The 27,634-nt window shown below is 48.3% G+C and overlaps 1 protein-coding gene and 1 pseudogene across 7 annotated transcripts; both read right to left on the bottom strand.

Moving 5' to 3' along the window:
* Nucleotides 1–190: 190 nt before the first annotated feature.
* On the bottom strand, nt 191–18,148 carry CD22 (CD22 molecule). Of its 7 annotated transcripts, none has more exons than XM_023196967.1 (14): nt 18,107–18,148; nt 14,744–14,799; nt 13,893–14,267; nt 10,769–11,074; nt 9,408–9,674; nt 8,998–9,261; nt 6,203–6,460; nt 5,735–5,998; nt 5,376–5,639; nt 2,620–2,716; nt 2,428–2,503; nt 1,847–1,965; nt 1,333–1,417; nt 191–1,020 (listed from the first exon to the last, which is right to left on the bottom strand). In XM_023196967.1, the coding sequence occupies exons 2-14, from the start codon at nt 14,775–14,777 to the stop codon at nt 889–891; spliced, it is 2,541 nt and encodes an 846-aa protein (XP_023052735.1). In that variant the 5' UTR covers nt 14,778–14,799; nt 18,107–18,148; the 3' UTR covers nt 191–888. The 7 variants fall into 7 exon arrangements, with proteins under 7 accessions (XP_023052735.1, XP_023052732.1, XP_023052734.1 ...); XM_023196964.1 differs by having other exon boundaries at nt 13,893–14,273; XM_023196966.1 differs by having other exon boundaries at nt 14,744–14,962.
* Nucleotides 17,169–24,313, bottom strand: LOC111529934 (annotated as a pseudogene).
* Between the last annotated feature and the right edge of the window lie 3,321 nt (nt 24,314–27,634).

The following is a 27,634-nucleotide window of genomic DNA, read 5'->3' on the forward strand; positions in this document are numbered from 1 at the left end:
AAGATTCAAGCTGTCACGCTTGTCTGCCTGCAGAGCCAGTATGCTTTTCCTAACAAGACACCAGACTCTCTAATCTGCTGGTTTGATCACTAAACCACTGTGACTCCATTTCCTTCCCCCCAGGCCCCGTGAAGGCTTTCCCCTCTCCTCATCCCCACTCTGACTCCACAGACTGAAAAGCGTTCGCTGGTTCTTTGAAGTGGCATCTGAGCCATTTTTATTGTGAGCTCTGTCTCCATGGCATGTTAATCCACAACAGTGCATCCATCTCAAACCCGGAGTCCCTGGAGTCAAGGGGCCGCTGTTACGTACGCCTCCCTGTGCAATGCCTCACTTCCAGAGGAGAAGCCAGGCCAGGACTGGGCCCTTTCCTACTTCATTTCTGTCCTTTTCTGGGCTCTCCCCCAGAGGCAGAAACTGGGCGTAATATTTGTGACTGGGGATGTCACATCAGGAGTAGGGGGCCAGAGAGATGTAGAAGGGAAGGAAAAATGATGACAAGCAGATCCCAGGAGGGACATAAGCAGCTGGGGCTGGGGGTGGCCAGTGGCCATGGTGGGGGCAGGGGGAGGTGTGCATGTCAGGGCAGGTGTTTAGATGGGTTTCTGGGTAGCAAGGAGAGTGGAAAAGAACAGGGACAGGAGTTCTGGAGCGTTGGGGTTACCCTCACCGAAAAGACTGGCTCTGAGCTAGGCACAAGGTTCTCCGCAGTGAGCATGTGTGGTGTGTGTGTGTGTGTGTGTGTGTGTGTGTGTGTGTGTGCGCGCGCACGCATGCGCGGAGGAGGAAGCCGTGTGGTGGTGTCTAGGGAAGCTCTGGGACTGGGGAAGCTCTGGGACTTCCCTGGCCCCTGCTGCCTCCAGTGCCTCCGCCGCAGCCCATCCGGGGTCAGTGCTTGAGGATCACATAGTCCACATTTTCTTGCGCCTGAGGCCGCTCCCCAAACCCAAACTGAATCAGCTCTGAGTAATGAATCCCCTCATCTTCTGGAAAATCTGGAATGATGTTCTCATAGTCGCCCTGAGAAAACCGCGTGGTGGTCAGCCTGGCCCCGCTGTCACCAGCCTCCACCGCTGCTTTTCTCTGCATTCTCTCCTTCATTCCACCCGGGGGTCCAAAAGCCCAGGCGGGCGTCCTCGTGTCAGGAAACTGGCTGTGGCCAGTATCCAGGACCCGGAGGTACCTGCCTGGCTCTGACCAGCTCTGCCAGAGCAACCGTCTCCAACACCCAACCTCTGCCATGACGGATGCCTACCCAAGTCCTTCCTATGTGGGACCCACCGCGGAAGCCAGGCGCCCGTCCCCAGCCTTCCACAGCCCCACCCTCCTTACCACCTGACGCTTCTGCAACACTGAATAAGTGACTGTGTCATCGCAGTCTGGGGGAGGTCTCTGCATCTCTGAGGTCTCTGCATCTCTGAGAGAGAGGGCAGACAGATGACCACGTATGAAGCATCGCCCATGAACTCTCCTCCCTCTCAACACCCAGAGCCCCCAACAGCACCCCAACCTCAGCCTCTTATGTAAAACCTGAGGCCTCCCCAGTGCCCAAAGCTCACAGCAGGAGCTCGTGCAAATGTGTGTGGAGGGAGTAGGCGTGGGTGTGTATCACGAGGTCTTGACCTTTGTGATAAGAACGGACTGGGCATGTGCGCTGCTGACTTGAAGAAGCAGGTCCACTTCCGGAGACTGGCCCTTACCCAGAGGCTTGTTATGGAGCAGGAATGAGGCAGTGCATGTATCAGGGTGCCTGGCATGGGCCTGGCACAGAGGGCAGGCGAGACAAGAGCTTTTCCTCCCGCCTCCCTCCCAGGGTGCAGGGTCACGCTCCTGGTACCCTCAGTACCCAGTTCGTGGTGTGTTCGTCTCGGGAAAGTGCAGGGTGGCGTAGCTAATGCCATCTTCCATCATCGGATTGTAGCATCCCAGGGAGTGGGGACCTTCAGAGAGGGGGGTCCTTCTAACCTGGGAGGGAAACGAGGGTGAAGTGCTAACCACCTGTTCCCCAACCCTCGGCCCCTTCCCTGGCCTCTGACAGCCCAGGTCTCCCCAGAGGACATTTTATCTCCTTCCTTCACCTTGTTTCCCCACTCAGCTTCACGGTCTGCCTCGTGCCTATCCTTTTTTTTGGTGGGCGTGCAGTCTCAGTCTGTCACCCAGGCTGGAGGGCAATGGCGCGATCTTGGCTCACTGCAACCTCCGCCTCCCGGGTTCAAGCGATTCTCCTGCCTCAGCCTCCTGAGTAGCTGGAATTACAGGCATGCACCACCACGCCCGGCTAATTTTTAAAATATTTTTGGTAGAGACAGGGTTTCACCATGTTGGCCACGCTGGGCTCGAACTCCTGACCTCAGGTGATCTGCCTGCCTCGGCCTCCCAAAGTGCTGGGATTATAGGCATGAGCCACCGTGCCCAGCTCCATCCTACCTTTTTATTCCTCACAAAGAAGCTCTGGCCACTGGAATTCTCCTGAAGCCCCTGCTGGCTCTGTGTCCTCTTCCAACTGAGAAATAAAGGCACAGGTGTGAGGGTCAGGGACTCCACAGGCTGGAGGCTTTGAGATAGACACGGGTCTCTGCCAAGGGAAAGAGGAGGTGGTGGGGGGCAGCAGGAACTCACCGTCGCTGGACCTTGAATCCACACATTGCCAGGATGAGGATGGCCAGGCAGGACCCGAGTCCCACAGCCACTCGCCTGCCAATGGTCTCCGGGCTATCTGGGTGGAGAAAGGAGAGCCCTTAATCAGCTGAGAGGCCAGCTCTGCCTGGAAGGCATCCTGGACTTCTCTCCGCAGCCAGACTTGTTCTTCTCCCCTGCATGCATGGGACAGGGTGCAGAGGAAGAGGGTGACACTGGCCCCTGCTTGCTCTGGGCCTCCCTTTAGGAGGAAGACACTAATTCTCCTGAGGAGCTGCTTTTCCCACAGACACGGCACACGCAGAGCCTGTGACCCGCACTCGCGTGAATGGGTGCAGCTCTTCACAGCAGTATGGCTGTGTGATCAGCTCTGAAAATGCACCTGTCTTCCACCCAGCAGTTCCACATGGGAATGCATCTTGCAACTGTCCTTGCAAGCCCAAAACAAGAGGCTGCAGACCTAGGCTCTGAAGAGGGCACTGGGAGGAGGACGTATGCAACCTTCATATGCGAGGACTCCACGGCCCTGGGAAAAAGAGGAGGCTCTCAGGCTGTCTGCAGAGGACGCCCAGGGAACAATGGTTTTATACGATGGGATGTGTCTGTTAGATTTCTGATATCATGTTCCATATATTTTCCTTTGGCCTTCAGTTGTGCTGGTGATGGTTCCCTAGATTGACTGATTGATTGATTGAGACAGAGTCTCGCTCTTTTGCCCAGGCTGGAGTGCACTGGTGAGATCTTGGCTCACTGCAACCTCCGCCTCCCGGGTTCAAGCAATTCTCCTGCCTCAGCCTCCTGAGTAGCTAGGACTACAGGTGTGCACCACCACACCCAGCTAATTTTTGTATTTTCAGTAGAAATGGGGTTTCATCATTGGCCAGGCTGGTCTCAAACTCCTGGCTTCAAGTGACCCACCCACCTCGGCCTCCCAAAGTACTGGGATTACAGGCATGAGCCACTGTGCCTGGCCAGGTTCCCTCAATTTAAGGCCATGTTTCCAATTATTAATCTGAAAAAGTACAATAAATTAATTAAATATGTTCCCTATGCTTCCAGACTCTTTTTTGTTGTTGTTATTGTTTTGTTTATTTTTAAAAAATTTTTTGGTATTTTTTGTAGAGATGAGGTCTTGCTATGAGGTATAGGCTATGTTGCCCAGGCTGGTCTCGAACTCCTGGGCTCAAGTGATCCTCCCACCTCGGCCCCTCAAAGTGTTGGGATTACAGGCATGAACCACCATGCCCAGGCTCCAGACTTTAGACACTCTGTGTATGCATAGATACAGAACAATGTCCAAGCAGTATTATTACATGGAAAAAAGCAGAGAAAATTCCTGGGCAAAGTGTGAGCTCTGCCTCGTCTGTGTCATGAGGAAGCGTGTATGGGCACAGACCTCTGTATGTGAATTGCGCGTGTGAAAAATACCCCTGGGGGAGATGGGATGACTGTGTGCAGTGAGGACCTTTGGTGGAGATAAGAGTTCTTGGGGATCAAGAGTGAGCCACATCTGTCTTTCCACTATTTACCCTTTCATGCTTACATTTTATTTTTTTACCGTGTGCTTGTATGATCTGTTTAAAAATCACTCAAGTCAACTACTCTGGAGGCCAAGGCAGGAGTATCACTTGAGCCCAGGGGGTCGAGGCTGCAGGAGCTGAGATTGTGCCACTACACTCCAGCCTGTGCAACAGAGTGAGACTCTGTCTCAAAAAAAAAAAAAAAAAAAATCATTTACATCTTAAAAGATGAAAACAAGGAGCCTGTCAGGGCTGACAGAGACAGAGTAGTCAGAGAGAGAGAGAGAGAGAGACGGGGACTCAGTAGGAGCTCAGGACTTCTGGAAGGTGGAGCAGCCTGAGAGGGGACCCTAGACGGAGGCAGGAGAGACTGCAGGGGAGGTAGAAAAAGAGAGAGACTGATGACGCAGGACAGGATGACTTCTCCAGCACAGTGGCAAGTGGCCTGGAGCAAGGGGTGTGAATGGGAAAGGGGACAGTGATTTGGGGAAGAAGGGGCCAGCTGGTCTAGAAGGCTTTTCGGGAAGTCACAGGAGCAGACAGGGCCAGAAGGAACCTGAGAGGAAACAGGGAGGAACTAAGGGCACAGTGGCTCATGCCTCTAATCCAAGGGCTTTGGGAAGCTGAGGCAGAAGGGTCACTTGAGGTCAGGAGTTTGAAACCAGCCTGGGAAACATAGTAAGACCCCATCTCTACAAAAATGTAAAAATTAGCCGCGTGGTATATGTCTATAGTCCTAGCTACTCAGGAGGCTGTGGCGAAAGGATTGCTTGAACCCAGGAATTGGAGGCTGCAGTGAGGTGTCATTATGCCACTGCACTCCAGCCTGGGTGACAGAGTAAGACCTTGTCTCTATAAGGAGAAGGAGCAGGAAAGAGAAGAAGAAGAAAGCGGAGGAGAAGAAAGCAGAAGAAGAGGAATAAGGAGGAGGAGTCAAAAGAAGAAGAAGGAGAAGAAGAGAGAAAAGAAAGGAAAGAAAGGCAAGAAGGAAAGAAGAAAGAAAGAAAGGAAGGAAGGAAGGAGAAAGAAAGAAAAAGAAAGAAAGAAAGAGAGAAAGAGAAAGAAAAGAAAGGAAGGAAGAGAGAGAGGGAGGAAGGAAGGAAGGGAGGGAGGGAAGGAAGGAAGGAAGAAGAAAGAAAGAAAAAGAAAGAAAGAAAGAAAAAGAAAGAAGGAAAGAAGGACACCACCAACAAGAACAAGAGCAGGAAAAGGCCTTACAGTAGACGGTGAGGGTGAAGAGAGGCGAGTGGTCCCTGCCCACTCTGTTGGTCCCCTGGCACCAGTAAGCACCGGAGTGTTGGACCTTCACTGGCTCCAACCTCAGCATCCGGCCAGAGGAGGGAAGGCTTCGGTTATTCCAGTCAAACCAGGTGTAGCTGGAGATGGGAGGGTTGGCGTCACTCTCACAGGTCAGGATTGCCGTCTTCCCCTCCATCACTTGGTTCCCCTGGCTCATGGACACACGCAGCCTCCTGGGTGCATCTGCATGGCGGGCAGGGGGAGGGGGTGCAAAGTCACCACCAGGCAGGCCACTGGTCCCTGCTCTGCTCCACTCTCAGCCTCTGGCCCCAACTCACACAGCACTTCAAGTGTCCAGGCCTTGGACGCCGTCTGTCCTATGGAGTTGTTCACCCAGCAGCTGTAACTCCCAGCATCTTCTGGGGAGATGGAGTCAAAATTCAGCTGGCTTTCTTTCCCCAGAAGGCTGCCATTTTTCTCCCAGAAGAACTGGACTTCTTTGGGGTGGCTGCTTGAGAAGTCACATTGGAGGCTGACCGAGTTCCCAGAGTGAATCTCAGAAAGGGGCTTGATTTTCCGGACCCTCACACCTCGGGGGGCATCTGGAGGGCAAGGGTCCCAAGCTGACCTCTCCGCTCCCTGTCCCTTTTGCTGTCCCCAGGCCTCCCCTCCCCTTGGCCCTGAGGCTGGGCTCCTATCCCTCAATTCTCTTGAAGACACTGGCCCAGGCTCTGGCCTCGTCCCCTTCTTCCCCTCATCCCAGCCGGGCCACCTCCCAGATCCCCCTGCCTAGCCCAGGGACTCACACAGGACATTCAGGGTGACAGGGGAGGCCCACGAGCACCAGTTGTTACAAGCTGCGCAGGCGATGGCTGTGTTGTTCCAGCCAACGTTCTGGATCTTCAGCACCCCAAGCGATGGCTCCTCCCAGGCGCCACGGGGTTTCCATTCATAGTGGTTAACAATGGGGTTACTGGAATTGTAGTTACAGGAAAGGGTCACCGTGTCTCCTTCTCGAATCGGCGTGGGGTTTTCAATCACCGTGGTCACCTTCTTGGGAGGATCTGGAAGAAAGCCGGAGAGGTGAGTAAAGAAAAGCCAGCTGTCCATAGTACCTCTTCCCTCCTGCTCCCTCTTCTCCCGTTACCTGTCCCAGGCATCTGCACAGGTCCTAAATTAATCTAAGGGGGGCTTGTGCTTCCTTCCTGCATCTGTGTGAGAACAGAGACCTTGTCCTGGCTCTCTGGCCTGGCTGTGGTTTGGTGCAGGGGTTCGGGGCACAGCACTGAAGAAAGACGGCTGCTGAGAGGTGCACAGGCATGGGCTGCAGGTCTCAGTTTACGCATCTGTCAAATGGGGTCCTGAGGCCAGGCACGGTGGCTCACACTTGTAATCTCAGCACTTTGGGAGGCCGAAGCGGGCGGATCACCTGAGGTCAGGAGTTCTAGACCAGCCTGGCCAACACAGCAAAACCCCGTCTCTACTAAAAAGTTTAAAAATTAGTTATGCATGATGGTGCATGTCTATAGTCTCAGTTAGGAGGCTGAGGCAAGAGAATCGCTTGAACCTGGGAGGTGGAGGTTGCAGTGAGCAGAGATCAAGCCACTGCACTCCAGCCTGGGCAACAGAGGGAGACTCCATCTCAAAAACAAAAGGCCACGGAGGGAAGGTGGGGGGTGAGTCCTGAGAGTTCCTAAGCTCCTGGGAATTGTTTCAAGAAGGAAATGAGATGATGCCCTTAGAGCAGAGTGTGACGTGTGGCAAACACTCCACAAACATCGCTGTGGCTGTTGCAGTCGCGCATCCAGCTGTCTGAGATGCTCAGGATTTGGCCACCCTGTCCCGTTAGCACATATAACATCTCAGGGTCCAAGGATGAAGCCTATGCATTTTATTTTATTTTTTTTTGTCCTGTGCTCTACTCGGTGACAAGATTCACGGTGGTAAAGAGGGTCTCACAATGGAGAGGTAATGAGACAGTTTGCCCCAGTTCTTATCAAAAATTTCAAGACCTCTTTTAAGACTCAGCCACTGCCTAGGTTGGCTAAGTCTCTGTCTGTGTCCTCATGGAGTCCTGGTTTCTTACAGTTAATTATTCTTTTTTTTTTTGGAGACAGAGTCTCACTCTATCCCCCAGGCTAGAGTACAGTGGCCTGATCTCGGCTCACTGCAACCTCTGCCTCCTGGGTTCAAGCGATTCTCCTGCTTCAGTCTCCCGAGTAGCTGGGATTACAGGTGCCTGCCACCACACCCAGCTAATTTGTTGTATTTTTAGTAGAGACAGGGTGTCGCCATGTTGACTAGGCTGGTCTCGAACTCCTGACCTCAGGTGATCTGCCCACTTCGGCCTCTCAAAGTTCTAGGATTACAGGCGTAAGCCACATGCCTGGCCAATCCTTTTTTTTTTTTCCTTTCCTTTTCTTTTTTTTTTTTTGAGACAAGGTCTCACTGAGTCATCCAGGCTAGAGTGCAGTGGCACGATCACCAGCTCACTGCAGCCTCGACCTCCAGGCTCAGGTGATCCTCCCACCTCAGCCTCCTGGGTAGCTGAGACTACAGGCGTGCGTGACCATGCCAGGCTAATTTCTTGTAGAGATGGGATTTTATCATGTTGCCCAGGCTGGACTCGAACTACTGGCCTCAAGTGATCTGTCCACCTCGGCCTCCCAAAGTGCTGGGATTACAAGTGTGAGTCACCATGCCCAGCTCACACCTATAATCCCAGTCCCAGCATTTTCTTTTTCTTTTTCTTTTTGAGACCCAGGTCTTGCTCTGTCACCCAGGCTGGAGTGCAGTAGCAGGAACACAGATCACTGTGCAGCCTCGACCTCCTGGGCTCAAGCAATTCTCCCACCTCAGCCTCCCCAGTAGCTGGGACCACCAGCACGCACCACCATCCTCAGCTAATTTTTGTATTTTTTTTGTAGAGATGGTATCTTGATGTGTGGCCCAGGCTGGTTTCAAACTCCTGGGTTCAAGAGACCCTCCTGCCTCATCCTCCCAAAGAGCTGGGATTGCAGGTGTGAGCCACTGCACCTGGCCTCATTCATTCAACAAGCATCTACAGGCTGGGTGTGGTGGGTCACGCCTGTAATCCCAGCACTTTGGGAGGCCAAGGCGGGTGGATCACGAGGTCAGGAGGTTGAGATCTGGCTAACACAGTGAAAGCCCATCTGTACTAAAAATATAAAAAATGAGCCGGGCGTGGTGGCGGGCGCCTATAGTCCCAGTTACTCAGGAGGCTGAGGCAGAAGAATAGCGTGAACCCAGGAAGGCGGAGCTTGCAGTGAGCCGAGATCATGCCACTGCACTCCAGCCTGGGCAACACAGCGAGACTCTGTCTCAAAAAAAACAAACCAACCAACCAACCAAAAAAAAAAAAAAAGACCCAAGCATCTACCGAGCACCCTCCGTGAGCTAGGCACCAGCTGTGAAGAGCAACAAGCAATAGAGCCCCTGCCCTGAGAAGCTTACAGGTCAGGAGACTCTGGCTGCTCCTTGCTCTTGACTCTAGGACCCCAGAATGCCCTGCACCCCATCTGCCTTCCCCCTTCCCCATCCATCTTCTCTCCCTAGAACCAGAGACTCCGTGGCTACTCACACTGGACATCCAGCTCAGTTCCAGGGCCCCTCTGTCCAGTACCAAGAATGTTTTCTGCCACACAGGAATAAGTCCCAGCGTGCCAGGGGAGGATCTTTGGGATCTGGAATTCCTTCTCTGTCCTTCCCTGCACTTCTTTCCCATTGTGGTACCACGTGTAATTTGTTGGAGGAGGATTGGCCGGTGACGTGCAAATAAACTTGACTTCATTTCCCTCCACAGCCGGTGACTGGATGATCTGAACCCTGGAAGTTTCCGGGGCATCTGGAAGAGGGGGCAGAGGTGAGTGGAGGGGTGAGGAGAGCACCCCCAACCTGTGCACACGGTCCCGAGAGCCCCCGTAGCTCCCCTCTCCAGGTCCACCCCTGCTACCTCCCTGCCTGGCCCGTCCCCAGCTCCGAGGGGCTCACACTGCACTTGCAGGAACACTTTTTCCGACGTTCCCGGGCCCACGTCATTGGAGACCCTACAGCAGTACCTCCCACTCTGGGACTTGGTTACTTCGTGCAGGGTTAGCGTGAGCGTATTCTGCTCCTTCAGCGGGGTGCCATCCTTGAGCCAGGATACCGTCGTGTACTCTGGGTTGCTGCTGTTGACCTTGCAGGTCATGGTCACAGAGTCCCCCGCCCTCACTATGGCTTCACTGGGAATGACCTCGATCTTCAACTTTGGGGTGTCTGAAGGAGCAGAAGGGCAGTCAGGGAGGGGGCGGGGACTTCTCAGAGGGCAGAGGGTGTGGAAAGTGCTTTTATTCTGACAAAGTGGTGACCTGCCAGTCCCTTCACCCAGGTGATGGTCACGGCCTCCTAACTCGGCTCTCAGCTTCCCCCTCCCACTTCCTCCTCCTGCTAGTCTCCCCCAGCAGCACGCAGGGTTCCTAACACCATCCACCAGACCTCACCAATCCTGCTGGAAACCATGAGTGGTTTCCGTGCTTTGCACAGAATCCCAAACCCTCACCTCAGCCCTCGGGATCCAGAGTCCTGCTCCATCTCCTGCCTCCTGTCCTACCATGCGGCCCGTGAACTTCAGCCTCTGAGGTCCTCCCACTCCCAGCTCCTGCCTCAAAGCTTTGAACCTGCTCTTCTCTTTCCCTGAAATCCTCCTGTCACAAATATTTGCTGGCCTCAGCCCCTTCCTCCATTCCAGTCAGCATAAGTGCTCACCTTCTTAGAGAGGTCTCTCTCCATCACTCCCCTCTCCCGGCCTTATTTTTTCCCTAACACACATATCACTACCTACAATAGTGTTGTATATTTCTTTGTTAACATTGCTTTGTTCCATATTCTAATGTCTTGGCTCATGCTCTGTATTTCTTTGTTAATCCATTTGTTGTCTGTCTCTTTCACTGCAGCGCCGGCTCCGTGTGGGGCAAGAGCTTTGCTCACTGCTGTACCCTGTCCCCCACCCTGTGCCCCTCACTGGCAGCCGTAATAAGGCCTGGTGCCTAGTAGGTTCGTGATATATATTTATTGAATGAATGAGGCACAAGGTAATGATGCGAAAAAAATTCCCACCAAGAGGGGAACAAAAAGACCTAACCAGATAATCCCCAAATCATGTCATGGCTTGAGGATGGACCGTTTTATTTTGTTAGGCTAAAGCAAATCTGTTTCCCAAAACACCAGGGCTGACTAGGCGGTGTGACCGGGGTTGGAGGACGGCACCGTCTGTGCAGGCTTCTGGGTGCCCTGGGTGTGTGCCCCCTGCAGGGCTAGGGAGAAGGTGACACAGACCTTGCCCTTCCCACAGGCACGTCGGGGAGACTCACGCTTCACGTTCAGCTGCACCGTGTCTTCGGAGAGGACCTTCCCGTCCACATCGTGAAGCTCGCAGGTCACGATCTTCCCATGGTGACTCCACTGTGGCGAGAACTTGAGCTCACTCCGGGTGAAGACAGACTTGGTGCTCAAGGAGGTCAAGGTGACAGCAGCCTGCCTCATTGGAACCCCCTCTAGTAACCACTGCAATTGGATCTGATACCCATAGCAGGAGAAATTCAGCGAGCAGGTCAGACTGACTTCCTGGGATTCTTGAAGTTTTGGAGGGAGCTGGATATGAGGTGGAAAAGGTCTTTCTGCAAAAGAACAGAGTCCATGCTGGAGCCTGGGGGACTGAAGACGTGAGCGTACACTTGGCTTTAGATGTCCTGTCCCAAATCACCCCTCAGGAACCCCTTGCCACTTCATTCCACCTCTCTCCAGTCCTGCTTTGTTGTTGTTGTTGTTTGTTTTTGTTTTTGTTTTGTTTTGTTTTTTTGAGATGAAGTTTCCCTCTGTCACCCAGGCTGGGGTGCAGTGGCGCAATCTTGGCTCGCTGTAACCTCTACCTCCCCAGTTCAAGTGGTCCTCCTGCCTCAGCCTCCCAAGTAGCTGGGATTACAGGTGCCCACCACCACGCCCAGCTAACTTTTTGTATTTCTAGTAGACACAGGGTTTTGCCATGTTGGCCAGGCTGGTCTTGAACTCCTGACCTCAAGTGATCCTCCCGCCTCGGCCTCCCAAAGTGCTGGGATTACAGGTGTGAGCCACCACACCCGGCCTCATTTTTTTTAGAGACAGGGTCTTGCTCTGTCACCCAGGCTGGAGTGCAGTGGCGCAATCCTAGCTCACTGTAGCCTTGACCTCCTAGGCTCAAGCAATCCTCTCACCTCAGCCCCCTGAGTAACTGGGACTACAGGCATGTGCCACCACACCTAGCTAGTTTTTTAAATATTTTGTAGAGACAGGGTCTTGCCACGTTACCCAGTCTGATCTCAAACTCCTGGGCTCAAACGATCCTCCAACCTCAGCCTCCCAAAGTGCTGGGGTTAGAGGCGGGAACTACTGCACCCAGCCGAGTCCTGCTTTTCTCCACTTTGAATCACTTTTGCTCACTTGAAATCCTCTCTGAAAGACCTTGACCACACTAAACCTCCTTGGGAACTGTAATCCACTCTTTTTTCATGCTCATTGCCAGATGTCTGCTTTCTGAATGATTGCAAAGTTCTATTCCCACCACCTCTAAGTGAATTTTATCAGTTTAGTTCACAGGCTTTTCAGCTTTGACAAACTTGTGTTGGTTTCATGGTTTCCTTCAGTACTACAGCCACCCAAACACCGCATTCCTTTAGTGGGGTGGGTCTGTGTGCACCCAGCCTCAGCTCTCCCCAAGGCTGGACCACCTCCTTCAGACAGCGGGGTCTGAAGCTGCATTGCTCACCCCAAACTTAAGACTGCTTAGAACTGCCCATCCAGGAAACGGTGTGGAACGGAGTGCCCATACTCTCTACGGCAGGGGCCCCTCACACCTGTGTTTTACGGGTCAAAGCCACGCCTACATGTGCAGTGCTATAACTGAGCTTATAACTCAGTTATACTGAGCTTATAACAATTTTATGTTATACAAATTGTAAGATGTTCGTTTTGCTTCTTTTCTTTTCTCTTTGTCCTTTTCTTCCTCCATGCACGATTAGTTACATTTGATCATTTCAGTAGCAGGTAACCATTAATTCACTAATAATTGTTTAACTTACATCCTGAACCCCTGGCAGCTGCCTGCAAGATAAATGAACTTGTCTCTCTTTCAAAGAACAATGATCCTTAGGTCACACAGACCTCCTTGATGACATCCAGAAATTTGATGAGCCGAGAGGCACAACAGATTTAATGATCGGGAGGTCACCTCCTACACACCTACTTTACTCATAAAAGCCCCCAGTAACGCTCGAAGTCGGGTCAGATTTGAGAGTGTCTCTCTTCTGCCTCCTCGCTTTGGCTAAATTAAATAATCCTTTCTCAGCTTTTAGGCACTGATGTGTCAGCGTTTGGCTAACTACGCATCGGGAGCTCAAACCTGGCCTGTGGGGTTCGACAACAGTATCATCTAACCTTGAAGAGCTCATGAGAACTTGCCATGAACATTAACACACTGAGAGATTTCACTGGAAAATCTAGATTTCCATCGTCTCTTGAAAAACCAGAAGATCAGGCCAGGTACGGTGGCTCACGCCTATAATCCCAATGCTTTGCGAGGTTGAAGCAGGAGGATTGCTTGAGGCCGGAGTTCAAGACCAGTCTGGGCAACACATGAAGACCCATTTCTACAACAAATTAAAAAGTTAGCCGGGCATGGATGGTGGCATGCACCTGTGATCCTAGCTACTTTGGAGGTGGGAGGATAGCTTGAGCCCGGGAGATCAAGGCTGCAGTGAGCTGAGATCGCACCACTGCACTCCAGCCTGGGTGATGACAGTGCGAGACCCTGTCTCATAAAAAGGGAAAGGAAGGGGAAGGGGAAAAGAAGAGAAAAAAAGTTAAAAATTATTTTATGATTTTTATAACACAGGTTCAGTTATGGCACTGCACATGTAGGGGTGGATTTGACTCATCAAACACAAGTCTGGGGCCTCTGCCCCAGCGAGTGTGGTTGCTCCGTTCCACACACAGTTTCCTCTATAGGGAGCTCTGAGCAGCCCTAAGTTTAGGGTGAGAGATGCAGCTTCAGACCCCGCTGTCTGAAGGGGGCAGTCCAGTCTGGGAGAGAGCTGAGGCTGGCTACATGCAGAACCACCCCACTAAAGGGATGCGGTGCTTGGATGTTTACTGTACTAAGGCCAAACATGAGTTTGTCACAAAAGCTGAAAAATACATGGTGAGAAGGAAAGAGAGAAAGATCAGGAGATCCGACAACCTTGGAATCCAGGTCTCAGAGGGGCAAGAACTGAGGGTCAGTTGGGACATTCGAGGTCCTGCAGCTCAGACTAGTGCTGATGCGTCGCCATCATCGCCCGCTGGCGTCCCCTGCCTGAGCTCTGCAGGAAGCTTGGTTTGTGAGCTCTCTGCCAGCAGTCAGGTATTTCCTGCCTCCCACTCACCCCTGCCCAGAGCAGAAGACCCGCTCCCCGAAGGCCTTACCAGAGACATTGAGGTGTATTCGTTCCATCCATTTCTCATTCTTGGACTCCATCCTCAGCCCCAGCTGACCACTGTCATTGACGTGCACCGGGTGGATACTCAGTGTGCAGTTGTTGTTATTCTTGTCCCCCAGGAATTGCACCCTTTTCTGCCCTGAAGGAACCTTCCCATCCTTTGTGCTTTCATAGAGTCTGGTCCCTTCGAACTTCGAGATGTTGTTGTTATACTCAGGATTGTGGAACAGGATGAAGCTTTCCAGGGCACCATCTAGGACTCTGTAGGTGCAGGGGACCCAGACGCAGGCCCCCTCCCAGGCGTAGAGGGTTTCAGGGTGATCAATATTCCATTTACTCGAATCAGAGAAAGCCAAGTATTCTAGAACTCACCACAGTGATCAGAAAGCATTACTGAGGGGGCATGAGAGCCTTCTTTTACAAATTATTCTTTATTTTAAAATTTGTTTAATTTTTAACTCTTTTTAGAGATAGGGGTCTTGCTAAGTTGCCCAAGCTGGCTTCAAACTCCTGACCTCAAGTGATCCTCCCACCTCAGCCTCACAAAGTGCTGACATTTCAGGCATGAGCCACTGCACTCAGTTGAGAGCTTTCCAAAAACTAAAGAATTCTCTCTGAAGATAGTGGGAGAAATACAGAGATACACAAAGACAGCAGGATGCAATGAGAGAAGCGTATGTATATATGGGAAACATATATTTGTATGTACATTTATCTCTACACACTGCCACCCCCACCCTACCCTATGTTGACGCCTCTCTGCCTGGGTCTTTCCTCCTCCTCCAGTGCCCACTGACAGCCCAGAACCCCAGTACTGGCCCAGGCCACAGTCCTTACCCAGGAGCAGGAGCCAGGGGCCGAGGAGATGCATGGTGTCGTGTCTGGGTGGAAGCCTGAGCAGGGGAGAGTTTGTCTTTGAGCCATCTGGCCACTTACTTCTTCCACATGGCTTTTCTTGCTCACCCACTGAACTCCAACCCTTCCCCTGGATCTGGGAGGACTGGGTCTGGTTGCATTGTGGGGATGTGGCATTTGAGATGCTCACGGAGTTCTTTCCTTTTTTTGAGAAAAAAGGATGCAAGAGTGCAGTGATGCAATCTCCGCTCACTGCAACCTTTGCTTCCCAGGCTCAAGCACTTCTCTGATCTCAGCCCCCCAAGTAGCTGGGTAAAGGCAGGTGTCACCACGCCTGGCTGATTTTTGTATTTTCAGTAGAGATGGGGCTTCACCATGTTGGCCAGGCTGGTCTTGAACTCCTGACCTCAGGAGATCTACCAGCCTCGGCCTCCCAAAGTGCTGGGACTACAGGCATGAGCCACCACTCCTGGCCAGGAGTTTTTTCTGGTATGCTGTGCCTCTCCTTCAAACTGAGAGCCCTGTGAGGGCAGCCTCTCTCTCTTCCCAGAACTCCTTCCTTCCTTGCTTCCTTTTTTCCATCCATCCATTCATCCATCTCTAATTTTACAAACTCCCTGCCTGGCTCGCAGGCTTTAAGTGGCACCAGACCACTGAGTGCCTTGAATGCCAGGCCCCGGATAACATGGAGCTCTCTCTGGTGCTACTCATCAAGGATTATACTCAGGGACTGACATGGTCAAAACTTGGTTTGAAAGACCAGGCAAAAAGGAATTCTAAAACCAGTAACAAAGTATGGGTGAGCCAGGCGCAGTGGCTCACACCTGTAATCCCAATACTTTGGGATGCCAAGGCAGGCAGATCACTCGAGGTCAGGAGTTCAAGACCAGCCTGGCCAACATGGCAAAACCCCATCTTTACTAAAAATGCAAAAAATTAGCTGGGCGTGGTGGCGCACACCTGTAATCCCAGCTACTCAGGAGGCTGAGGCAGGAGAATTGCTTGAACCTGGGAAGTGGAGGTTGCAGTGAGCCACGATCGTGCTACAGCACTCCAGCCTGGGTGGACAGACCCAGATCCTGTCTCAAAACAAAAACAAAACAAAAAATAAAGTGTGACACCAGGAGAGCATTTTGAGGGGTCTGCAAGGTCTCTGGAGAATGCCCCACAGGCCAGGTAGGAAACTAAATCAACCAAGTGGGGACAAAGGTTGTACCTCCTCTAAAGGTGGTAGCTGTCTCAGTTCTACTCAGTTATTGCCAGACAGAACCTGAGCTCAGCACTGTCTGATCTTCTACTGTTTGAAGAGAAGTAAGAAGCTAAACTTCTATGTGGAATGACCTACTTAAAAAGAAAAATAGACCAAGGAGAAGTGGCCAATGTGGGAGGATTACTTGAGGTCAGGAGTTTGAGACCAGCCTGGGCAACATAACAAGACCACGTCTCTACAAAAAAAGTTTAAAAATTAGCCAGGCATGGTGGCGCACACCTGTGGTCTCAGCTAATTAGGAGGCTGAGGTGGGAGGATCAGTTGAGCCCAGGAGGTCAAGCCTGCAGTGAACGGTGATCTCCCCACTGCACTCCAGCCTGGGCAATAGAGCGAGACCCTGTCTTGAAAAAATAAAAAATAAAAAATACATAAACTAAAAATATGCAGAGCTGGTCAAACAAAACCTATCTGTGGGTTAGGTTCTGCAATTGCTGCCCATCTTTCTCTCTTTCTCTGCATTGAGCTTATCCTCCACCATCCCTGACCTCTGCATAGAGTTATATTTACATAGAGTTAAATTTAAGTCCCAATTTACATGATCGTGGCCCTCTGTGCTGGCCCCCGGGGACCCCGAAGGATGTGACAGCAGAGTGTGTCTCCGGTCTCAGCACCAACCCAAGTCCCTCCCACTCACCTGCCAACATTTCCCACGCATCAGTGTTCCTCTGTCTCTCTGTGTTTATCTCCTCGGGCCACATGGCTCATGCCGAGGGCTGCCGGGTATCAGTTCATGGGTGTGGGGAAAGCTAAGCTGCTTGTGGACAGCAGGAAGGGGGTCTGGCTTGACCTGAGCATGAATTTGGGGTGCAGGGTCTGAAGCTGAGGCAGATTCCCCAGGCAGAATTGACATGAGCCCTGCAAGTGCTCATAATGTCACATGCAAAAAACATCTTCAAGGTCACATACACTTGAGAAAGGCAGGGTTAAAGAGTTAAGTAATATTATTATTATTATTATTATTATTATTTGAGACAGAATCTCATTCTTCTCTCATCCAGGCTGGATTGCTGTGGTGTGATCTCAGTTCACTGCATCCTCTGCCTCCAGGGTTCAAGTGATTCTCCTGCCTCAGCCTCCTGAGTAGCTGGGACTACAGGCATGTACCACCACACCTGTCTGATTTATTTGTTTGTTTGTTTGTTTTAGTAGAGATGGGGTTTCACCATGTTGGCCAGGCTGGTTTCAAGCTCCTGACCTCAGGTGATCCCCCCAACTTGACCTCCCAAAGTGTTGAGATTACAGGCGTGAGCCACCGCACCTGGCTTAAGTAAGATTCTTTACTGCAGAGCTTTAAAAACCTTTTAGGAAACTCTATCTACACCATTAATCTCTAGATATGGGGATTAGAGTATAGTATAATACATTGTCCATACTTCTTTGACCATGGGATCTATTTTACATGTTCCATAAAAAACTTTGCAGGGTTGCAGGACCAGTGTTCTTTGAAATCCCCTTAAGGTTACCTAACGGGTAACAAGGGCTGTGGCAAGGAATAGACTCTGTTTCCTGCAGCCGACACTTGCCTCCAGGAGCCAGGCCATCGTCCCTCCTCTGCTGGCACCCTCCAGCCACACCCTGCCCTGGGCCGGGCTGGAGCATCCCAGCATGAGTGGGAGGTGAGTGTCTCCAGAGCAGGGCTGTGTGCTGCCTCAAGGAGCTCCAGGAGTCTCTGGAGCACAGGAGTAGGGCCCCAGGCCCGGAATTGGAAGGCTGAGGGTGGGGTGGAGGTTAGGGACAGCAGTTATTATGCACAGAGGCTCAGGACAGGGCCATGCTGTCCAGACCTCCTCAGTCCAGGCCTGTTGAGAGCCTTGCAGAACCTTGGGGCCGGCCTCCCTGGCTCCTTCTTCCCTCCTAGGCATCCAGTAACCTACCCTACTCTCAGAAGACTCAACAGGCCTGGCAAGGAGGATGCTCAAGACAGGGGTCTGTCTACAACCTGTTGTAACACAGGTAAGAGAGAGCCAGGGAGGTCCCCGCTGTATTCCCAGCTCTGGGAGGTATGCCTGGCCTATAACTGCTGTTCCATAATAATTTGCTTGTTGAATGCAAAATAAAAGCAAAATGGTTTTTACCTCTTTCCGCGTGTCTTCCCTCTTCAGGGACCCTGGCAGCATCTGAGAGCAAAAGGAGAAGTACAGTAAAGTCTCTGGTGACAGAGGTTTCCCCTCCATGGCCACACCCCCTGCTTCTCTATGGCTCTGAGGGGGACCAAGTAGCATCATGATCCGGGGAGTGGAGAAAAGAGACGAATGAGGGGGATGCAGGCTCGGAGTCAGATCGGAAGACTCGAGTACGTATGGGCAGTTCTTCCTTTCAGTGTGTGGGTTTGCAATATCAGATCAGTTTCAGAATGGGCTCCTCCACAACTCCCCCTCTACCCAGCTCTCAGGAAATGCGAATGACTCAAGTCAAGCAGGAGAACTGGAGCCCGCTGAAAATGGCACAGGCCCACCTGAAAGTATTTGTAGTTTAGTGACACCATCCAGTTATTACCATTTCCACTCTTTTCATCAGAGGCGTAAGTGGTGGGGAATCTGACCACCTACACTGAAGCCCCCAAAGGTTGAGGGAGGAGCACATAGATATTGAGGAGGAAAAAGATATCTCGGCCGGGAGCGGTGGCTCATGCCTGGAATCCCAACACTTTGGGAGGCTGAGATGATGGATCACTTGAGGTCAGGAGTTCGAGACCAGCCTGGCCAACATGGTGAAATGCCATACCTACTAAAAATACAAAAAATTAGCTGAGCGTGTTGGCAGGCGCCTGTAGTCCCAGCTACTCAGGAAGTTGAGAAGGAGAATCACTTGAGCCCAGGAGGCGGAGGTTGCAGTGAGAAGAGATTGCATCACTGCACTCCAGCCTGGGCAACAGAGTGAGACTCTGTCTCAAAAAAAAAAAAAAAAAAAAAAAGAAAGAAAGAAAGGAAAAGAAAAGATATTTTGTAGGGCTGGGCATGGTGGCTCACGCCTGTAATCCCAGCAGTTTGGGTGGCCAAGGTGGGCAGATCGCCTGAGCTCAGGAAATCAAGACCAGCTTGGGCAACCTGGTGAAACCCCATCGCTACTAAAAAAAAAAATCCAAAAATTGGCTGGACATGGTGGCAGGTGCCTGTGGTCTCAGCTACTCAGGAGGCTAAGGCAGGAGAATCACTTAAGCCTGAGAGGCTGAGGTTGCAGTAAGCAGATCGTGCCGTTGCATTCCAGCCTGGGTGATAGAGCCAGACCCTATCTCAAAACAAAACAAAACAAAAAAAACTAGAAAAGGTATCTTGTAGGAAGTGTTATTGAATGGAGAGTCTTGAGGCTGAAACCTCATCACGTTTATAATCTTGTAGCCAGCGAGTGTCTCAGGAGCAGAACAGATAGCAGTGGAAGCCATGCACATCCTACAGATGATGAGGGATGCGCTGAGAGGTCTTCACTCCAGCACCACTGCCCTCCACAGGCAGCTGGCCATAGGGAGAGAAACAGAGAGAGGGAAGAACACCTTCTTCCAAAAGCACCGATGGGGCTGGGTGTGGTGGCTCACGCCTGTAATACACTTTGGGAGAGCGAGGCAAGAGGATCGCTTAAGGCCAGAAGTTTGAGACCAACCTGAGCAACACAGCAAGACTCTGTGCAGCTACCCAACAAAAACAAAAAATGAAAAGTAGCTGGGCATGGTGGCATGTGCCTGTGGTCCAAGCTACTTGGGAGGCTGAAGCAGGAGGATCACTTGAGCCTGGAAGTTTAAGGCTGCAGTAAGCCATGATAGCACCACTGCACTCCAGCCCAGGCAACAAAGTAAGACCTTGTCTCAATGAATAATAAATAAATAAAATGAACAAAAAGCAGTGATGTTCTGGAAAGATGGAGTAGATGTATTTATTTATTCTGCCAAGTATAACTGAAAACCTTGAACATGACAAGATAAGCATAAGAAGACTGAAAGATGGAGAGAAGCAGACTGTTTAGGGACCTCGAGACTTAAGGAACGGTGGTGAATTCCCTGGGATTTCTCTTTGCCTCATATATCTCAGGGTGAATATTGAAGAAGCCAACAACTGAAAATGCCAAGGGGCACAAACAAAACAAGTCCCAACAAAACAAGTTCTAGCAAAACTATGATTTTCTAGCCAAAGAACAAGGAAAGGGGCATCCTAGAAAGACAGAGCTCTTTTAGTCAATACCTGCTCTGCTCCTGCCAAGTTCCATCCTCACCCCTGTCAGCAAAGGCTGGGTGGGAAACCTGGACTTTCACCCTCACCGGGCTGTAACAAAGAACCCTAGGCCACTCCCATACTCAGTCGGAATGATGCCAGAGTTGGAGCTGGGACCTTCACCCCTACTGGGATCACCCTCTCCCAGTGTGGTGCTGGTGGAGACCGTGTGGGCAGCCTGGATATCCACAGCCACCCCAGTGCAGAAATGAGGCCTTTCCCCCACCCCCACTGGAGTAGTGTCAGAGGGGGCCTAGTGGAGAGTTGGGACTTTCACCACCACTCAGTGGTAACAAGCGCCACTCTCTCTCTCTGTCACACACAGTGTCAATGAAAGCCACATAGGGAGCAGTAATGAAGCAACCCTCCCACTCCCAGCCTGGGAGTTGTCGTGGATTCCTAGTGGGGAACCTGAACTTCCACCCTTACCTAACAATAACATGGAGGCCTCATCTCTCCCAGTCCCCCAGGTTCAAGAAAGGCTGAATGGAGGACCTGGACTTTTATACCTGTCTGGAAGCAATGAGGCAGTGCCCCACTTTATTTTGCTGGAGCGGTATAAAGGGAAGCCCACTAAAACAAAAGATTTAAATAAGATCCAGAGTCTTATAACATAGTGCCCAGAATATCCTGACTTCAATGGCAAATTACTTGTCATACTAAGAATCAGGCATTTTCAGACTGAGTAACAAAAGATAATTAACAGACACAAGCATCAAGACGACACAGATGTTAGAATAATCTGACAAAGATTTTGGAGCAGCGATCATAAAAATGTTTCACTGAGAAATTATAAATGTGCTTGAAACAAATAAGGTAATAAAAAGTATCAGCAAAGAAATAGAAAATATAAAGAAGAACCAAATGGAAACTTTAGAACTAAAAAATACAAGAGCTGAAATAAAAACCATAATGGATTGGCTCAATAGCAGAATGGAGAGTGTAGAAGAAAGAAGCAGTGAAACAAAACATATAACAATAGAAATTACCCATTCTGAACAATGGAAAGAAAATAGATGAAAGGAAATGGAACAGCCGGGCGCGGTGGCTCAAGCCTGTAATCCCAGCACTTTGGGAGGCCGAGACGGGCGGATCACGAGGTCAGGAGATCGAGACCATCCTGGCTAACACGGTGAAACCCCGTCTCTACTAAAAAATACAAAAAACTAGCCGGGCGAGGTGGCGGGCGCCTGTAGTCCCAGCTACTCCGGAGGCTGAGGCAGGAGAATGGCGGGAACCCGGGAGGCAGAGCTTGCAGTGAGCTGAGATCCAGCCACTGCACTCCAGCCCCGGTGACGGACCGAGACTCCGTCTAAAAAAAAAAAAAAAAGAAATGGAACAAAGCCTCAAGGACATGTGTAACTATAATAAAAGAAGATCTAACATTTTGTCATTGAAGTCCCAGAAGGGGAGGTAAAGGAGGGTGGGCCTTAAAAAAAATTCCAAGAAGTATTGGTTGCAAATTGTCTTCATTTGACAACATACATACACAACATATGTCTACCGATTCAAGAAGCTGAGTGCATCACAAACAGGATAAATCCAAAGAAATTCATGCCAAGACACATCATAGTCAAACTTCTAAAAACAAGAGGCAGAGAAAAATCTTGAAAGCAACCACATAAAAATGACACATTACCTATACCAGGAAGACTGTTCAAATAACAGTGGGTTTCTCATCAAAAACTATGGAGTCCACAAGAAAGTGACACAATATTTTTCAGGTGCTCAGAGAACTGTCAATCTGGAATCAGTCCTGTATCTAATGGAAATACCCTTCAGGAATGAAGGGGAAATCAAGACATTCTCAAGTGAAGGAAAACAAAGAGAATTTTGTTCAACACAGGCCTACCCTAAAATTATGGCTAAAGGCAATTCCCTGAACAGAAAGGAAGTAATTTTTTTAAAAAAGGAATCTTGGAATACCAGGATGGAAGAAAGAACACTTGTTGAATGCAAAAAAAGAACAAAATGGTTTTTACCTGTTTCCTCACATCTTCCCTCTTCAGGGACCCTGGTAGCATCTGAAAGTAAAAGGGAAAGTACAGTAAAGTCTCTGGTGACAGAGGCTTACCCTCCATTACCACCCCCTGCCTCTGGAAGAGCAAACCTATAGGTAAATACAATAGACTCTTCTTTTCCTCTAGAGTTTTCTAAATTACGTTTGACAGTCAAAGCAAAAACTGTAACACTGTCTAATTCTGTTCTCAGTGTATGTAGATAAAATATTTAAGCAATTATCCTATAAATGGGAGAGGAGAAAGGGTTGTAAAGGGAAGTCACTGGTAGAGTGTTGAAACCAGTAGACTCTGATAAATTATGTATGTTGTAATACCTAGAGCAACCTATAAAAAATCTATACAAAGTAATATACTCAAAAACACTACAGATAAATCAAAATGGAATTCTAAAAAACTGTTCAAGGAACTCACTAGAAGCTGGAGAAAAGAAAAAAGAATCAAAGAAGGCAAAAAATAAAATGACACGCATCAACCTTAGCATATAAGTGATTACGTTAAATGTAAATGGCCTAAATAAATGCTGTTTACAAGGAAATAGCTTGAAGGCTAGGTGCAATGGCCCACACCTATAGTCTCAGCACTTTGGGAGGCCAAAGTGGATGGATCACTTGAGGCCAGGAGTTCAAGACCAGCCTGGCAAACATGGCAAAACCCTGTCTCTACTAAAAGTACAAAAAAAATTTGCCAGGCATGGTGGTGCATGCCTATAATCCCAGCTACTCAGGAGACTGAGGTGAGAGGATTGTTTGAACCTGGAAGGCAGAGGTTGCAGGGAACCAAGATCATACCATTGCACTCCAGCCTGGGTGACACAGCAAGACCCTGTCTCAAAAATAATAATAATAATAATAATAATAATAATAATAATAATAATAATAATAACTTCAAATATAATGATATAGGAGAGTTAAGCACAAAATAATGGAAATAGATACACCATGCAAAAAGTAATCAAAAGAAAGTAGGAGTGGCTATATTAATAACAGATAAAGTAGACTTCAGAGCAAAGAAAATTACCAAGGCCAGAGACAGACATTATATAATGTGGGAAAAGTCAATCCACCAAGAAGACATAACCATCCTAAATATGTATACACCAAACAACAGAGCTGAAAAATATATGAAGTAAAACCCAGTAGAAATAAAAAGAGAAATAGGCAGCCGGGCTCACACCTATAATCCCAGCACTGTGGGAGGCCAAGGTGGGTGCAGTCAGGAGTTTGAGACCAGCCTGGCCAATGTGGTGAAACCTCATCTCTACTAAAAATACAAAAATTAGCCAGACATGGGGGTGAGCACCTGTATTCCCAGCTGCTTGGGAGGCTGAGGCAGGAGAATCACTTGAACTCAGGAGGTGGAGATTGCAGTGAGCTGAGGTCGCACCACTGCACTCCAGCCTGGGTGACAGAGTGAGACTCCATCTGAAAAAAAAAAAAAAAAAGGAACAGGCAAATTCACAAACATAATTGGGAACTTCAGTATTCTCTCTCAACGATAGAACAATCAAGCAGAAAATCAACAAGAATATATAAGAATGCAATGACACACCATCAACCAACCGCATCTAATTGACATTCATGGAATTATCTACCCAACAATAGCATAACACACCTTCTTTTCAAGCATCTATGGAATATATACCAAGATAAATCATATGCAAGGTCATGAAACAAACGTCAGACATTTGAAATAACTGAAATTACGAAGAGTATGTTCTATTACCACAATGGACTCAAATTAGGTAACAGAAAGTTAAAAGAAAAATCTTCAAACACTTGGAAACTAAACAGAGCACTTCTAAATAATCCAGGGGTCAAAGAAGAAATCACAAGTAAAATTTAAAAAATACGTTGAATGGAATGAAAATGAAAATAGAACTTACCAAATTTTAGGAACCAACTAAAGCACAAGAGGGAAATTTATATCACTAAATGCTTAGTGATTTAGTGTCTGGCTGAGTGAAGCAGCTCACGCGTGTAATCCCAGCACTTTGGGAGGCCGAGGCAGGTGGATCATAAGATCAGGAGATCGAGACTATCCTGGCTAACACAGTGAAACCCTGTCTTTACTAAAAATACAAAAAATTAACCAGGTGAGGTTGCGGGTGCCTGTAGTCCCAGCTACCTGGGAGGCTGAGGCAGGAGAATGGCATGAATCCGGGAGGTGGAGCTTGCATTGAGCCAAGATCGCGCCACTGCACTCCAGCCTGGGCGACAGTGTGAAACTCTGTCTCAAAAAAAAAGAAAACAGGAAATGTCAAATCTATAATGTAAGATTCGATCTCAAGAAACTAGAAAAATAAGAGCACATTAAACCCAAAGCAAGCATAAGGAAGGATATGATAAAGAAAAAGGGAGAAAGCAATGAAACTGGAAACAGAAAAATAATAGAGAAAAGAAAATATCTTTTCAGATCAACAAAGTTGGCAACCTCTAGCAAGACTGACAAAAAATAAAATAAAAACAGATTGCTAATATCAAGAATGAAATAGGGGATAGCACTACAGACCCTGCAGATACCAAAAAGATAATAAGGGAATACTATGAACAACTTTACATACATAAATTTGACAACTTAGATGAAATGGATCAATTCTTCAAAAAGTACAAACTACCACAACTCACCCAATGTGAGTTAGATAATTTGAACAGCACTATAACTATTAGGTAATTTAAAATGAGAAAAAGAAATCTTCAGACCTATATGGTTTCACTGGAGAATTCTGCTCAATGTTTAAAGAGGAATTTACACCATTCTATATAATCTCTTTTAGAAAATATTAGAGGGAATGCTTCCTAACCCTTTCTATGAAATTAGTATTAACATTAAACCAAAAAAGGAAAGTACAGAAAAGAAAATTACAGGCCAATATTCCTCATGAATATAGATGCCAAATCCTTAACAAAATATAAGCAAATAGAATTCAGTAGTAGTCCAGGCGCAATAGCTCACGCCTGTAATCCCAGCACTTTGGCAGGCTGAGGTGGGAGGATCACTTGAGGCCAGGAGTTTGAGACCAGCCTGGGCAAAATAGTGAAACCCCTATCTCTACAAAAAGAAATGTTTTTAATTAGCTGGGCATGGTGGCACATGCCTGTAGTCCTAGCTACCTGGGAGGCTGGGAGGGAAAAGGATTGCTTACACCCAGGAGTTTGAGTTTGCTGTGAGTCATGATTGCACCACGGCACTCCAGCATGGGTGACAGAGCAAGGCCTTGTCTCAGAAAAGGAAAAAAATATCAACAATATATAAAAATAATTATACAGCATGACCAAGTGGGATTTATTCATTGCAGGGATGCAAGGCTGGTCTAACAATTGAAAATCAATCAATGTAATCTTCCATATTAATAGGATAAAGAAGAAAAATCACATGATCATATCCATTGCTGTGGAAAAAGCATTTGATAAAATGAAACACCCATTTGATAAAATGAAACACCCATTAAAATGAAAAGATTTTAAAACTCTTTGAAAACTAGGAATAGAGGGGAAATTTCTTGACTTGATAATCTACAACTAACCTATAAAAACTACAGCTAGCATACTTAACTAACACTGCAGTCCTGAATACTTCTCCCCTAAGATCATAAACAAGACAAGGATGTTTACTGTCATCACTCCCATCAACATAATACTGGAAGTTCTAGACAGTGCAGTAAGATAAAGAAAGGCAATAAGAAGAACATAGATCTGAAAGGAAGAAAGAAAACTATCTGTATTTGCAGACGACATGATGGTCTAAGTAGAAAATTCCAAAGAACCAAAAAAAAAGCCACCTAAAAATAATAAGTGAGTTTCACACATTTACAGAATACAAGATTAACACAAAGATTAGTCACATTTCTTTATATTAACAATCAACATGTGGAAACCAAAATTTAAAATGCAATTCCATTTACAATAGCTAAAAAAATACTTAGATGTAAATTCAACAAAACACACATGACTTAAATACTGAAAACTACAAAACACTGCTGAAAAAAGTCAAAGAATACCTAAATAGAGAGACATACCATATTCATGGATTGGGAGACTAAACATAGTAAAGATATCAATTCTCCCAAAATTTGATACACATACAGATTTAATGCAATTACTACCATAATCCCAGCAAGATTTTTTTATAGATATAGGCAAGATTATTCTAAAGTTTACATAGAAGGAACTAGAATAGGCCAGGTATGGTGGCTCATGCCTATAATCCCAGCAGTTTGGGAAACCAAGGTGGGCAGATCACTTGAGGCCAGGAGTTTGAGACCAGTCAGGGCAGTATAATGAGACCCCATCTCTACAAAACAAATTTTTTTTTTTTTTTTTTTTAAGACGGAGTCTCGCTCTGCCGCCCAGGCTGGAGTGCAGTGGCCGGATCTCAGCTCACTGCAAGCTCCGCCTCCCGGGTTTATGCCATTCTCCTGCCTCAGTCTCCCAAGTAGCTGGGACTACAGGCACCCGCCACCTCGCCCGGCTAGTTTTTTTTGTATTTTTTAGTAGAGACGGGGTTTCACCATGTTAGCCAGGATGGTCTCGATCTCCTGACCTCGTGATCCGCCCGTCTCGGCCTCCCAAAGTGCTGGAATTACAGGCTTGAGCCACCGCGCCCGGCCCAACAAAATTTTTAAACAATAAAATTTTTAAAAAGAGAACTTAAATTTTTTTTTTAATTTTAAATAACATTTTTTAAAAAAGAATAGTAAGAATATTGTTTTCTTACCTATGGGAAAAGCAAAAAATAGTAATAAAAAGAGTTAGAATGGAAACCATTTCTGAAAAAGAAGAATAAAGGGGGAAGAACCACTATACTTGATATCAAGGTTTATTATAAAGTAATATACAGTAATCAAAACTGTGTGGCCCTGGTGAAGATACAGACGCATCAATCCACTGAACAAACTAGAGAACCCACAAATAGACCCACACAAATATGGCCAACTTGTTTTTAACAAAGGAACAAAAACAATTCAATGGAGGAAAACGGTCTTTTCAACAAATGATGGTAGAGTAATTGGATATCCATAGACAAAAACATGAACCTCAACCTAAACCTCATACTTTCTATAAAAGGTAGTTCAGAGTGGAGCATAGATTTTCATGTAAAATATTAAGCTATAAAACCTCCCGAAGCACCGGGTGCCATGGCTCACACCCATAACCCCAGCACTTTGGGAGGCCAAGATGGATGGATCACCTGAAGCCAGAAGTTTGAGACCAGCCTGGCCAACATGGCAAGACCCTGTCTCTATTTAAAAATGCAAAAAAAAAAGTAGCCAGTTGTGGTGGTGCGTGCCTGTAGTCCCAGCTACTCGGGAGGCTGAGGCAGGAGGATCACTTGAATCCGGGAGGCGGAGGTTGCAGTGAGCTGAGATCATGCCACTGCGCTC

Source organism: Piliocolobus tephrosceles, chromosome 21 (assembly GCF_002776525.5).
Source record: "Piliocolobus tephrosceles isolate RC106 chromosome 21, ASM277652v3, whole genome shotgun sequence".
Taxonomy (NCBI): Eukaryota; Metazoa; Chordata; class Mammalia; order Primates; family Cercopithecidae; genus Piliocolobus; species Piliocolobus tephrosceles.